The 15623-nt window shown below is 31.1% G+C and overlaps 2 protein-coding genes across 2 annotated transcripts in view; one reads left to right on the forward strand and one right to left on the reverse strand.

The window, feature by feature from the left end:
• Positions 1-15623, reverse strand: part of LOC149483365 (uncharacterized) — a 91672-nt gene that overhangs the window by 69961 nt on the left and 6088 nt on the right. The window lies entirely within an intron of this gene.
• On the forward strand, positions 5795-6959 carry LOC149483366 (uncharacterized). Its single transcript, XM_089702983.1, has one exon. The coding sequence runs from the start codon at positions 5889-5891 to the stop codon at positions 6957-6959; it is 1071 nt and encodes a 356-aa protein (XP_089559109.1). The 5' UTR covers positions 5795-5888.

The raw sequence follows: 15623 nt of genomic DNA on the forward strand, positions 1-15623 counted from the left end.
TGACAGCGGTCTGTCAGTTTTGTCGCTAAAATCTTGGTAAAATGGAATCCACCAAACATGCACCGAAACCTTAAGATTATTATATTTTTTATAAATAATTATTTAATTTGTGTAATAATAATTCTTAAATCTTTAATTTATATAATAGGTAATTATAAATTATATATTTTATATAATAATAATATCTACGTTTCTTTTTACGTGGTTTTAACTTTTACCCGGTATTCAAATACTAATAAAAACATTGCAAATTTCCACAGTTTAAAACATTCCATTACACGATATTTTACATGTCAAATCCCCGGACAAGGGATACCGTCAAGAACCGGGATCCCATTACGAACTTTATAAAAGTGGAACACGTGTTGTGCGAATATGAACAATAAACTACGCTCTTACAAAATCATTCAACTTTTCCCCCTTTCATGGGAATGTTTTGACCTGTACATTTATTTATCCGCTGTTGTTTAACGGGGTTATGAAAAGACTGAATTTTCTTATACATAACGAATAACGTAAAAACTTTAGTAGGTAATAGGATTGACAAGCTCAGGTATGCATATTTTGTAGGTATTTATGAAATAATATTCCTTCTTTTTCATATTTACCATACTATATTATTTTATTTAAGATTTTATTGACACATAATCTTATACTTACGTTTAAAAAATAAAAGGTATTTATGAGTGCCAAAGGCCTGAAACACTATCGATGTTGGTTATTATTTATTAGTGAATAAACCAAATGTATCGGAAAACTATAACTTCCAATACATATGGTAGGGAAATAAGCATTGTATAGTTTATACAGGGTGTCCCACTGTTGGTATACTAAGCCCAAAGGAGGTTATAGATTTGCATACGCTAAGTACGTAAAAAATACTTAAAAAATTCCAGACGCATTTTTTTTTCAAGTAGATGAATTCTTAAAAGTCTATGTGTACACCCATAACAAGCAACCCGCCCAATTTTGTCACCAGCACATGAGCTATCGTTTAATATTATGTTTTCATAGACAAAATGCTCACATCAGATAAGCGGTATATGCCGGCTGCGCGAAGCTAGAGAAGAAAACATGGATTTTCAGGAAAAATTTAGCAAAAAATTTTTTACGTAATTTTGTTGTTTAAGTATTTTTTACGTGATCAGTGTATGCAAAACTACAAGTCTCTTCGCGCTTAGTATACCAATAGCGGGACACCCTGTATATAACCATTTTGCGGTTACAATTGCAACAGTTTGAAAAACATTCGAAACTAAAGCAAGCAAAGGTAATTATTACTTATCATTCTCACTGAGAATAACTACAAAACTGTAACTGTGTTAAATTTTAAGTTATACATCCATAATAATATTATAAATGCGAAAGTAACTCTGTCTGTCTGTCTGTTACTCAATCACGCCTAAACTACTGAACCAATTTGCATGAAATTTGGTATGGAGATATTTTGATACCCGAGAAAGGACATAGGCTACTTTTTATTGCGAAATATGTACCACGGGCGAAGCCGGGGCGGACCGCTAGTATAATATATATCCTTTTACTGGCAGGATACAATGAAGTGCGTTTATAGGAATAAAATGTGTATTAAGTTCAATTGTTGTATTAAGACTAATTTATATTCTAATTACAATAGAAGTAGTTGTAAGGTTTGCATATCCGTAGTTTATGAAAAAAATATTTCAGATTGAAGCTGATAGAAATAGCTACTTACATTATCATAGCAAAACCATAATATCAAGGTCCCTTTAAACAGCGCCATGTAGGAGACACCGCGTGACCCAAATATAATTTACGTAATGGAGTAAACTATCAATCTCAACTGAAGCGAACTTATATTAATCGGAAGCAAGTTTGTCGAGGCAATTAATTACATCTCAGTGGACTTCCAAGTTACCGAATCTTGTACAGGTCTCTTTAGCGCTCGTTTACTTTATCGATGGGAATGAATTGCGGGAACAAGATAGAAGAAATCTCTCGATTGAATACAGTTTTGGAATGATGAACAAAATAGTGACTACTGTTAATAAGACACGGAGAACAAACGAATATTGATATATTGTTAGAATATAGTTATAATAACTGTAAACTGAGGATATTTTCGATACATAGTACCTATACTTTATCTGTCCAGATCTTTAATTTTCACAAAATAGGTGATCAGGTTTAACTTAACACACCTACCTAGCCATAGATTTTTCTGGTATGGCAAAAAGATATAACTATTTGCCTGCCCTAGCCATAGTTGTCGCAGAGCCAAATTTTCTTATTGCAGCTAATAAACACATGCGATTGAACTCAGTAGGATAATATAAACTTATCCTATTACACACATGAAAGATATTAACTATTTATAAAGGTCTTTCTACTGAGGTCCGATAATCGCAATACTATTTAATTCATAATACCAGTGTAAATAAAGCTGCTGGCGGTTCCTGGAATATAAGATTCACTAAGTCCGTAGAACATATTACTTCCATATCCAATTATGGTTGCGAGATAAAATAAATTAGCTTACTTTGACGAGAAAAAAATCAACACGGGAAATAGAAAGAGCACTGAAATAGCGATGTAAAAGAAATATAAATGCACATGAATAGAAATCATTACGCAACTTTAAACATTGAAATGTATGCAATGTTATTTCAATGTATGGATAAAAATTAAAAAGCAGCAAAATAGTTTATAACGAGCTCTTTAATTAAGCCACTAATGCAACGAACCTTTAAAACGCGAAGAAAGTTTCACCTGAAATTTTAAAATGTGAAATGTCGTCGTCAAACTTTACAATTATATTTTGATACATTTTTTTAAATTGTTTTCGAGACCTTGGAATGTACTTTGTACATTAATAATATAAAATTGTACTTGCGGATTATAATCAACTTTAATTACGAGTCATAAAAGAGTGTTTTATTAACAAATCTTTTGTGCAATTTAACGGTTCTTTTAAAGACTTTAAAGGTCAGATGATGGTTAATGGAGATACTTTATATTCAGTGTCAACCTCTTCTAATAAAAGCTAAATTTACAGTATTAATATTCCAGAACGTTTTCATTGATTAAAGTTATACATAACACATTTTTCAGAATTTAGTTCTATCTCACACATTAGACAGTATATGAATGTAAAAATTAATAATATCAGAAAATATTGTTTATCAATAGAACAAGGAAAGGGAATTTTATACTAATCTGATATCGATCTGTTAAAAAATTAATTCTCGCGCTTGTAAATTTTCAGATACTGTAAAATTCTTTTACTCATTAAAAAAATAGATATCCTCTCCGGTTCTCGTTATTTACTCGTTAGTTAAAATCAAACTAATAAAAATAAAACACCGTAAATAAAAATAAAACTTTCAAAAACTTTCGCTATGCAAAAAGACATTACAACTCCCATGGTGTTTGTATAAAACAATAATCATGGAGAAACCTCAGCACTCCTCACTTTACGTACTCGTTAAGAATATTCTTAATCATTTTAAACTCATAGTGCGAAATGCGCGGTTTCCACAATGAGGTATATTATTTGTGTTCCCTTGTCCCAGATTCCTAATTGCTCCGTACCACGGTAATGACTTCCCCAATTTCGACGCCGGCTCTACTCTTTGTTCCGTCTATTGTTTATGCACGCTTACTACTCAAAAATATGACAGTGAACCCTTTAGAATGCGCTCTCGATTTTTGTAATGTTCTGCTGATGGTGACAAAAAGGAATAATAACATGTTCAGTTGGTAGCAAAATCGAATATGTACTTTTGTAAAGGATTTATTCTTAAAAAAATGTTAAAATATCTATAAATCTTCGTAAAAAAATGTAAATTAAATATTTAAATATTGACAGAAATGTGCTGGCTCGCAATCATTTTAACACAATTGAATGACAGTTAAAAAGCGTGTTTACCTAAAAATCAGTAGGTAGGTATATTATAAGTTATAAGTCTGTTCTCTTATAAGATTTATTTCACATGAAAAAATACTCTACGTAGAAAACAATATAAGACAAAAATTTGGAAAATCCAAAAGTGCACGCCTCATAATTTTTTTTTAATAAATACTTATTTATTAATTATTATTTTTGTTTATTTAATAACAATTAAACCACATCGAATCAGACCCTGAAAAATGAAAGGGTTCTATTCCTGAGCATACTCAAGCGTAAGAGAAAAAAAAAGACTCGATTAGTAAAGTATTTCGGTCGCTATCGTGTTAACAAGAAAAAGGATCCGCACATACAGACACACGGACGTCCAAGACAGAACTTTTTTAAACTGTTTTTTAACTAGTTTAAATAACAAAAATGACATCAAAAATATCATGAACGTTAAAAATAGTGTTTTTTCTTAATATGTGTGTGTATGTATTATCTTACAAGTGCAATGTATGATACATAAAGACATTTTAAGTTTGAAAAATCAGATGTTTTGCGCGAAGTGACAGTAGTACCCACCTCAACGCTTCGCTTATGAGGCGTGCAATAAAGAATAATAAAAATAAACAACGTAGGTTCCTGGAAACATGCTGGAGGGAATGTTCCCTATATTGTGTTTTTATTTTATTGTCTAAGTACATCATTTCATACTACGTAATACCATTTTGTCTTCTGTTTTACAGTCTTGAAGGACTTGTGACATTAATTCTTTAAATTAATATTTTAAAGCTAACAGAAAGAAACTAATTTTAAAGTAAGACTTTATTTGCACTGAAAAAAAAATATTTTTAAATTGCAGACAGACATCAATTCGATTTATTTGTAGGTATATGTACTTAAAAATTAAATACTTCGTGCTATTGAAATTATACTCCACAATGAAATATAGTCAAATACCTCGTTCAACATAATTTCCAAAGGAAATTACTCAGATAGAAAATATGCATTAATAAATATGCCTCACATTTTTCCTATGTAGATAAAACATACATATAAATCAAAAATAACGTCACAAATCTCATTTTATTTCATTACCTTATCGTTGGAATACCGTAAATGTGATTCAGTCATGCTACAATATTGCAAAATGATGGCTTAAAACCTTCACTAGTTGAGTTTCAGGCGCTACGCGTTCAAAAATAAAACGCATTTGTATACAAAAAATATTTTCTTCTTCTCTCTCTCCCTTCTATAAAGCTTTCCGTTAAAAGTATTAATATTTGAACGCACAGATATGAAATCTTAATGATCTTTATATTTCCCTAATCACCAATGTTCTCTTCTCTACGTTTACCGGAACAGCTAGTAATTATATAATATAATCTAACTAATCTAACTATCTAGAGAAATTAATATCTTTAAAGGTACAATTTTATGAAAATAGTATATAATTAAAATTATATCTCCCTCAACATTACAGTAATTATTTATTTTTTAATGCGCAACTCCATATTACATTTGCACTGAAAATACAATAATTGCAGTGTGCTCTACAAAGTATTATTAAAATGCTCATTTGAGTCGTGCAGGTTAAATATATTATGTTGTTTTAGGTACGACATTTGACATTACCTAAATGATATTTCATTTCAAAATGTACATGCGTTATTCAAATTTTATGTATTAACGTAAAATAATTTGCGTGTAACATATTTGCAACAACATAAAATATGAATTATACTTTGGTTAAAATTTTACTATTTGCTATTGGCGATTTAAAATATATATATTTTGTATTTATTTGAAGCGGCATAGAGATATTTAAACAGTGACGTTCAATTTGTTCATAACATATTTATTGGTGATTGCAGTTGTAATATCTATCGTTGGAATTTTTACTTCAGTTCAACTATTTCGATCATAAAATAAACAGTAGTAATACATATTTGTACGTCATAAAAATACTAACGAAGGCCTATATAACATCCTACTTTGCCACTGCTAGTTATTCAAAATGGAGATACTGTATTTGTTTCTCGTATTCATAACAATTTTATTCGATAAAACGGAATCGGGTCATTCAAAATCTAAATCACTTCTGATTCTCTCTGATCTTTCCAATGAACAGAACAGAGAATTCTTTAAGAAAACGTATCCTTGGATAGCTGAAAACATCGGTGATTATATTGATGTCGCTTTGTTTTTCAATAATTGCGATGAAGACACTGATATAAAGTACTGTGTATTGCAACAACTAGATACAAGAAGTCAAGCAGATTACCTTCAATGCGAAGCAGAAGATAGCTCCACCGACTGCGCAGATGGATTCGAATTAAATAAACATAAATTCAAGAAATGTATGAAAAAAGTGGGTAAAATCGAAAGAGAGGCTGAAAGAGCATTTGCCCATTACCATCCAGCAAGGACACCGTTTATCGTTTTGCCAAGTGGTAAAGTTTGTGATCTCTATCCAAAAACGCTTTTAGAATGTATTTGCAATGCATTGTTTAAGAAAAGGATGCCACGGGGTTGCAAGAATCCTTCCCCAGAACCTTTTACTACAACCCCCAAACCAACAACAACCACAACAACTACTCCTAAAACTACTACTACGGAAATACCAACTACAACAGAAAAATCTACAACAACGGAGAAACCCACAACAACAGAGAAACCAACAACAACGGGGAAACCTACTTCAACGGAGAAACCTACAACAACGGAGAAATCTACCACAACAGAAAAGCTAACTACAGCAGAAAAATCTACTACAACAGAAACACCTACTACAACAGAGAAACCGTCTACAACAGATAAATCTACTACAGGAGAAGAACCGACAACAACCACCTTAAATCCTTTATCAACAAAAAAACCAACAACTACGGATAAGCCAACAACAACTTCCAAACAAACTACAACAGAAAAGGTGACAACAACGTTAGAGCCTTCTACTACTAAAAAACCTACTAAACCTTCAAAGTCGTCAACGACCAAAACTCCGTCCACTCAAAAGCAACCTAAAAAAGTCAAGCCAAAAAGAAAGAAGGGTAAAACAACAGCCAAGCCTATAGCAGATAACTAAACAAATCATCAAAGATAAGCATTAAATGGAAAGTCCTTAAATTGTTTTATAAATAACACCGTTCACTGAAACTATATTTTTGTGTAAATTCTAATGGATCTAGATTAATATCGAAATATAGCGTAACAAAGAGCATTTCTGTTATGAAAAGCACTATTAATTCGAACGCTACAATGCGTTGGCTTTAGGCATAATAATATTATGATTTAATGTTAAAATTATTTCACATAAAGTGGTATATCGTATGAGTTAGCAACAGGCAACATTAATTTATGCAAAAGTATCAACAAGAAGTAGAAGAAGTATAAGGCCGCCTTTCCATCTGCAAGAAAACTTCCGCGAGAAATGTCCGGCAGTCTGTCTGACAGTAGCTAGAACATAAATTGCACAGATAAAAAATCGTCACTCATAAAATTCGTGACAAAAGTTGCGGCCTAACATCAGGTGGGGAATTGCAAGTGAAAAAGTTGTTTCGGTTTGTTTTCCATAACAAAATTAGTTACCGATTGAACTGTTACCCAAGAGCCGATAAAAAAACGTACCCTAACCATGACGTGTTTACTGTAAATGCCATACTCAGAAATCGTAACTTCAGTTTTAAAGGTAAATTTTAAACTTTTCACTCCTACGTGAAACGAGACTGAAATACTCCAAGTGCGTGAGTAATTTTAATGGAATGTTTGCATTGGATAATTAATTTGCCGAGATTTCGATTGAACCTTGTTCAGAAAACATGTGTGCTCTCTGCTTATTTATTGTTGCGATGTTTGTGATACTTTAACTTTATTTTACATCTGTTACACTGGCAATAATTTTTGAAAGTAAAAAGTTTTTACCTTCTTTCTTTTTCTTTTAAAAAGTAGTAGAACCTGTAAGCTATAAACCACTGAATAACTTGTTGTTTCCAGTTGTTCAATAATAATTCCAACGCGACGTAAGAGCACATACCTAATATAGAGATCGTGCCAAGAGAAATGATGCTGCTAATAAACATAGCTGATATGGATTTAATTTTTCGTATTATAATGAAATACACTTCGTATTATAATGAGATCAAAAAATCACAAGCATTAGATTCTTAATTTTATAGACCAGCTTATGTTACAAATTTAAATGATTTCGCATTCAATATAACTTTAAATTCAAATTATTTTCTGTACTGAAGCGAAGATTTTCAAGGAAGGCAATAATGAAAATCTCATTAGGCAAAATTCAGAGATCTTTTCAAAAGATTACACGTGATTTATGCAACAAAAATAAGCATTCTCACGCCTTGAAACCCTGTTTATCCCGATTACGGGTCCCTTGAATATGGCTTATTATATTACAGGCAAAGTTTCGTAGTCATCCCTTATTAAATGATAATAAAAGCGTTTGAGTTATTTATTCATTTAATTAACATTTTACTTCTTTTATAGAAAACGTTTTATTATTAGTATTTTTTGGGGAAAACTATGTCTTTTGTCCTTGATTCATGAATGGAAAATATTTATTTTTTCACGTTTAATTAAATCTATCTCTTTGACCTTTTCCTCTTTGTCTTTTATAAAACTATTCAAACATAATAAATGTTGATCGTCATTATATACTCTCAAGTCATTTAAAATTAAACCATACAATATTCCAAGTGATATGTACATATAAATCCAACCTATTATTTAGTATTATTATTTAGTATTTTATAGAAACTAATACATAGGAAAATGTACAAATATGTAGGTACCTATACGTCATTTTAGGCACCTAGGTACCTCATTAATGGATTATAACAAGCACTTAGACACACATAGGTACAGATACGTTTTTAGTTAGCAAAATGTTGAAGTACAATGAATTAAAATATTTTAAGTGAACAAAATTTTAAAATGAATTTGTACTCGAATAAAATAAATGAAACTTGAAACTGGTAAAGCATATTCATATATCCCGACAAATCCGCTCTCACACTCGGCTGGAAAAACTTTTGACTATAACTGAAATAACATCACCGTATGTCACAAATCCACTAAAATGTACGGAGATTTTCAACTGCGACTTAATTAAAACTTTTCTATTTTATAACTAAATTATATTTGGAAGCAAGCAAAAAGTAATTATGTAGGAAGCATAAAGTTAATTTAGAAGTGATTCTTACTTTAGGATATATATTGACATAATATACTTAGCCACATATAAATCACAGAACAAAAAATATATCACAACACAAAATGCTCCGTCATGATTCCACTCTACATAGCAATGGAAAAGTAGCATTAGGTAATTCATAGGCCCGATATGGAGTAATAGACGTAAATGATCCTAAAATACTTTCCTAATATCCTAACATGATCCTAACATATCATACCAATCTACTTAATGTTATATTGACAGTTTATATTGGAAAAATGTACACAAAAAAATGTTGTGTGGTTTTATGAAACTACGGTAAAAGTGAAACTTAGGCACAAAATTATCGTATTTGTACGATAATAATTATCGTACGGTTCCGAACACTGCTTTAAATACCTACTCGGCAGCCGACCGTCACGCGACATGCGCTACACAGACCAAAAAGTTTGAGTTTAATTGAAAGTTTCACTTTAATTACTTTTCAATTCCGATAAATATGTTTTCCTTAAAGGACGGACTGAATGTTTCTGTATAATGCAATCCAAAGAAACATCTCTAAGGTTTAAAGCTTTGATATCAAAACGCAAGTCGCATTAACGAAAATATGCCTCGAATGCCTCCGTACTGTTTTAATAACGGAAGCATTGAAGACGGGCTGAATTAAAATATTCCGTATTTCTGTAGCAAAAGACATATTTTTGTTTGTCTTTTACAGAACAAAGTTTCAAACGACGCCCCATTAGAGCCACATAATTTTCATTTGCACACTTTATACATTCGTGACAAAAACAGAAGATTTATTTTAGCGTTATCTTCCTTACATACCTACCTACTATACAGGGTGTCCCACTATTGGTATACTAAGCGCGAAGGAACTTGTAGTTTTGCATACACTGATCACGTAAAAAATACATAAACAACAAAATTACGTTAAAATTTTTTTGATAATTTTATCCTGAAAATCCATGTTTTCTTCTCTAGCTTCGCGCAGCCGTCATATACCGCTTCTCTAATGTGAGCATTTTGTCTATGAAAACATAATCTTAAACGATAGCTCTCATGCTAGTGGCAAAAATGGGCGGGTTGCTTGTTATGGGTGTACACATAGAGTTTTAAGAATTCATCTATTTGAAAAAAAAAATGCATCTGGAATTTTTTAAGTATTTTTTACGTACTCAGCGTATGCAAAACTATAACCTCTTTTGAGCTTAGTATACCAACAGTGGGACACCCTGTATAACTTTGGCTGTACATAATGTACATATTACATAGGCCTAGTGGTGCTATTATTCCAATCGGTAATCGTTTTTAAATCTAGAATAACATGCATGAATATATTTTTATTAATAAAATACGCAAGTACTTACCTACTTGGATTTAAAATAAGACGTTGAAATTATTACTTAAAACTTTGGATGTTCAATTTGAATAAATTCTTATTGAATGATTAAATCTTAATACTACGCTACGAACCGTTGCTACGAACAATAAGCCTTCCGTTGTTTCTAGGAAAGTCGGATATAAATAAAATAACACAGAATTTTACGTTTAACAATAAAAAGCAAAAGATTTATATATAAAACGTGAATAACAAGAAATACCAAGCTTAGAGTTTAGAAAGCTAACACCGAGTAAGGGCTCATATTCTACTCTTTATTTATATGAAATCCCGAAACCCAATAAAATGTCGAGTGGACGCTATAGTCCAAGAGCAAGTGATAATATTATTTACATGAAACTATTTTTCAACAACAACAAAGGTTAATTCTAACGATGTCATATTTTCTGTCTATATTAAATAATTTAAATAAGCACTGAGTAATAAGTAACAAAGTGATTTCATTTTTCAAATGTTGAAAAGCTTTGTGATTTGAATATAATATGGTTGCGGAGTTGCGGCTGCCGGCTAGTTACAATTTACATTGTTTAATTTCATATATTGTATGGTTTGACCTAAGTACATATACAAGTAGGTATTTTATTTTGTTTAACATGAAATGTATCGACAATTATTTTTCAAAATTCCTTTATATTTCAAATCAAAAATTCATATTCAGGGTTGTAGTCACAGAGCCGACAAAATCTACAAAGGGCAAGCAGCTCTTTCTCTTTGTCTACAATTTTAAAGGGGTTTTATTTTATGTAAAGGCTTAATACACGAAACGGCTATACCGGTCATAAAACCTACACAAAGGGCCGCATTTACATTTCGGGCGCGTTTTACATTTTTCAAGCCAATTCGCACGCGAGACCGCCTGCGGGTTATTCTAAAACTACCCTCATTTATAACACGACAAGTGTGAAGTCGCCTAATTTAAGATTTATATTGCAAAGGTGTGTTGTACAATTTTATAAAATTCACACGAAAACAAAGCGCTTATTTAATTTATATTATAAAGGTCAGTTCACTTTTTAACATTATATGGCATCTTTATAACAAACATTATGTTGGTAAATACCTTTAAACAGTTAACTAATGTATTTTGAATATTTATATGTAGTTTCCTAATACAATATCTGCAATAGGTACATAAAATAAATGATTTATTCCAAAAGGTTTCCTTTACTATTTTTTTTCGTACGTTCGTATTGTTCCTGCGCATTTCCTGCGACTAATGCAACTTCTGTCAACAAAATCGATACAAACATTTAAAGTCAAAACAATATCTATGGCATAGAAACACAAGCTCAGACGATAAATCGATTATGGTACGATATGAAAATTCCCCCGCTGTAACGTGATAGGCTACAGTTATTGAAGATTATACTAGAAAACGAATATTATTCACGCAAACAGTGGCTAGTTGAAATGGGGCAAATGGTTCAAAATATGTACGATAGATACGTACCAATGATAAATGTTCCTAATGTTATATTTATAAGAAAGAAAGAAAATGTTTAATAATGCGTTATGAAAAACAATATTGTATGAATGATAATATGATGATTGTGTCAGCTACGTCATAAATAAAGCAGCAGTTAAGTTAATTATCCTGAGATTATGCTCACATATCAATCGTAAGAACATCATATTATGATCAGTATTGCACGCAGTATGAGTATGGAAAAAGGGTCAATTTAAGGATTTATAATGTCACCAGGCAGTGGCACCAGCACATGTCCACATCATAATAACGTTATTAAACACACACAATGTATTTCATTAGCAATATTTTTATTACTAATTAAGTTCCATACTTAACCACATATAAATAACGACTTCATACATTAATATTTTTACGTTTAACACTGATTAATACGCAAAGTTCGTGACTAAGCCTCTTTATACAGCTTAGTGAATAAAACTTGTTTGCACCTGACTTTGTAATTCGTCTTCTGACATAAACCGAGCCCATTCAAACAAAAGTAACCGTTGTTGCTTGTCCTTAAAATTGGAAGTCCTGTGAACATTTTCCTTTGCCTTTTAAGGCCGTTATAACATCTATTTTCCAAAGATTTGGGAGATTTAATAACTAAGTACCTACATCTTATAAATATTGACCCGTGTTCGCTTTGCTTCGGTTTTATAACCTCCCTGAATATTCCGACAATAGGGAAAATAATTTGGAAAATCCAAAAGTGCACGCCTCATAATTTTTTTTTAATAAATATTTATTAATTATTATTTTTGTTTATTTAATAACAATTAAACCACATCGAATCAGACCCTGAAAAATGAAAGGGTTCTATTCCTGAGCATACTCAAGCGTAAGAGAAAAAAAAAGACTCGATTAGTAAAGTATTTCGGTCGCTATCGTGTTAACAAGAAAAAGGATCCGCACATACAGACACACGGACGTCCAAGACAGAACTTTTTTAAACTGTTTTTTAACTAGTTTAAATAACAAAAATGACATCAAAAATATCATGAACGTTAAAAATAGTGTTTTTTCTTAATATGTGTGTGTATGTATTATCTTACAAGTGCAATGTATGATACATAAAGACATTTTAAGTTTGAAAAATCAGATGTTTTTCGCGAAGTGACAACGCTTCGCTTATGAGGCGTGCAATTGTTTAACGTTTTAAATCAGTATGACAGTATTTTTCAGAGAGAAATAAGTAATTATTTAGTAATCTGTGGCAACTGAATACTTTGAAGAAGTCCACCTATTCCTGTAAATGTATGTATATAAAAATAAATAAATATTAATAACAAAATACGGGTTTATTAAAGTTTATATTTATAAAACACCAAAATTATAGTTTTACAGTTCACAAGAACAGGTGAACGTGAAACACAAAATGCGTCAGACAAACCTATATCTAAATGAACTATCCACATGTAATGTGTGATAATTTTGAATAACTACCCACATATCCTACATTAAAAGACACTTCACACATGCATGTGCAATGTGCATTATGCACTCCCCATATAAAAAGGGCTGAAAACAGACAATGATGTTTGACATAGTTTAATTCTACAAAGATGCATATGGAGTAGCGCCCTTATTTGCGCAAAACAGTACAATATTTACTTGGAAACTTTCACGTTACATCACATGAATAATAAACGAAAGTATATTTATTACGCCTCCAAAATGGCCATTTATTGTTAGACAAAACTGAATTCATAACAAGTGTTGATAAAACTTGGTTATTTATTGCGCGAGTTAACTGTATAAGTTTAAATTGAATCATTTTATGAAACATCACGTTATTCTCACTAAACTATGTTGTAAGCGTAAAAATAATTGAAAATTACGTAATAGGTACGTGATATTGTACGTAGGAAGTAATCAAGCAATCATACTACAATCCATGTCTTATTGATAAAAGTTTGTATAAACATACTTTCACAATAATTCTTATTATCAAATCTCTATAGTATTCAAATATAATATTATATTTTTCTATCTGTAGAGTAGTCCCGTAATAAAAATAATTAACTTGAAAATCAACTACCTGAAAGAGAAATCTTGACCTGAATGTTTTTTGAAAAAAGAGTACTGTACCTACTATGTCGAAAAAACATACAAAAAGCTTGTCGCTCGTCTTGCCTCTCTTATTTTAGGTAAAACCTCTTTCTTTGTCATGCTTCTTTTGGTTAGTAAAGTTCGTTATATCATATTTTAATCTGTGGAACGCCTACATTCGTCAATAAATGGTGACACAAAGTTAATTAATCACAACCAACACAACGATACTTGAATTCAAGCCCTTCAAATAATCTCAATAGCGCTGAAAATACGGTATTGGAACGAATTAATTCTAACACCTTAAATAGACTGTTTAAACTCAAAGGCTTGGAGGCATAATGGAATCTAAATTAATAAGCCCATCGAAGGTCAGCTACGCCTTTCGAACTGACTTATTTGAACTCGTTAATTTTTTAGCTAAGTTGTGGTTACGTTCTTCGTTTCAGAGCAAAATAAACAGTTATCGTTAGATAAAATATTACGTCCGCTTATTACTATTACTTACGTACCTACTTACCTAATCAATGAAAGTTATAAGCGATATCCATAAAAATATTATATCAACGCGCATAGAGTAGTTTCACTTCAATAATGGACCATTGATCTTCAAAACATACGTAATATTACAAAAACTTATTTTAAACATGAGCTTCGTTTTCAAAACTCTTAATTTTTATCAGCTACCTTCAAATATCTACCTCACCATAATACCCTTCACACACATCACAATAACCTTCCTATCAATGTGTGAAAAAAATCTACAATACCACTATTAAAGTACGATTACATTATACAATGAAAGAAATAAAAAAACGATTTATCTATAAATGAATAGCACCGTTCGCTGTTTAATAAATGAGTGCAGACAAAGCATCGATGAGACCGATAGAAATACCTTGAAGGTAATAAGATTCTCGAGCCCGAAGAGATCCGTCTAGCGGGAGATTATAATTTAATCTATCCACTTTATTTAAGTCTTAAGGGATCGAGAAATAGAAAATGTCGCAGTTACACACAGACAGACGATATTTATCATTCCGTACAATTTAAAACTGAATGGGATAGTTTGAATACAACAGGGATAAGATGAAAAAATAAATCTACAAAACAGCCCGAAGGTATCAGGCATTTTGGCTGGGGCATGTTTGTAGTCCTGTCTACTAAAATATTGTTTCAAAGACATTAAAATGTTAAATTAATTATTAACATTATACAATTCTGTCAAATAAAACAGCTTTTATTAAGAATGTTTACAAAATATTAAGCAGAATAATCCCTTAATATTTCAAAGGTAACAATTAATCATACGAGGGATGTCGTTTTCGGGTTAAGTCATGATATATATTATATCTTCAGATTTTATTATAACAAAATATAAGCAGCATATAAGAAGAAATGAATTAGGTACACTGAGGATAACTCCTTATTTGAATTCAAGGTGTAAATAGCTTCTCATAAATAATTGAGAGAGAGCGGGTAGATGACGAAATTATAATAACCATGAGCAGCAGTTGATGAAATTACTATGTAAAATGACGTCATAATACAGTATTATGACAACAGTTTAAAGAGTTATTCGAAAATTTTATTACAGCGATACTAATGTTTCGTTGAATAAATATTTAAGAACCTG

This window comes from Colias philodice, chromosome 13, assembly GCF_061535455.1.
Source record: "Colias philodice isolate Cphi_HAF_F1 chromosome 13, ilColPhil1 Martin Lab GWU primary, whole genome shotgun sequence".
Lineage (NCBI taxonomy): Eukaryota > Metazoa > Arthropoda > Insecta > Lepidoptera > Pieridae > Colias > Colias philodice.

Bases quoted from the DNA above. Each gene is read 5' to 3' on its own strand.
- LOC149483366 (XM_089702983.1), top strand. From the start codon at position 5,889: ATGGAGATACTGTATTTGTTTCTCGTATTCATAACAATTTTATTCGAT.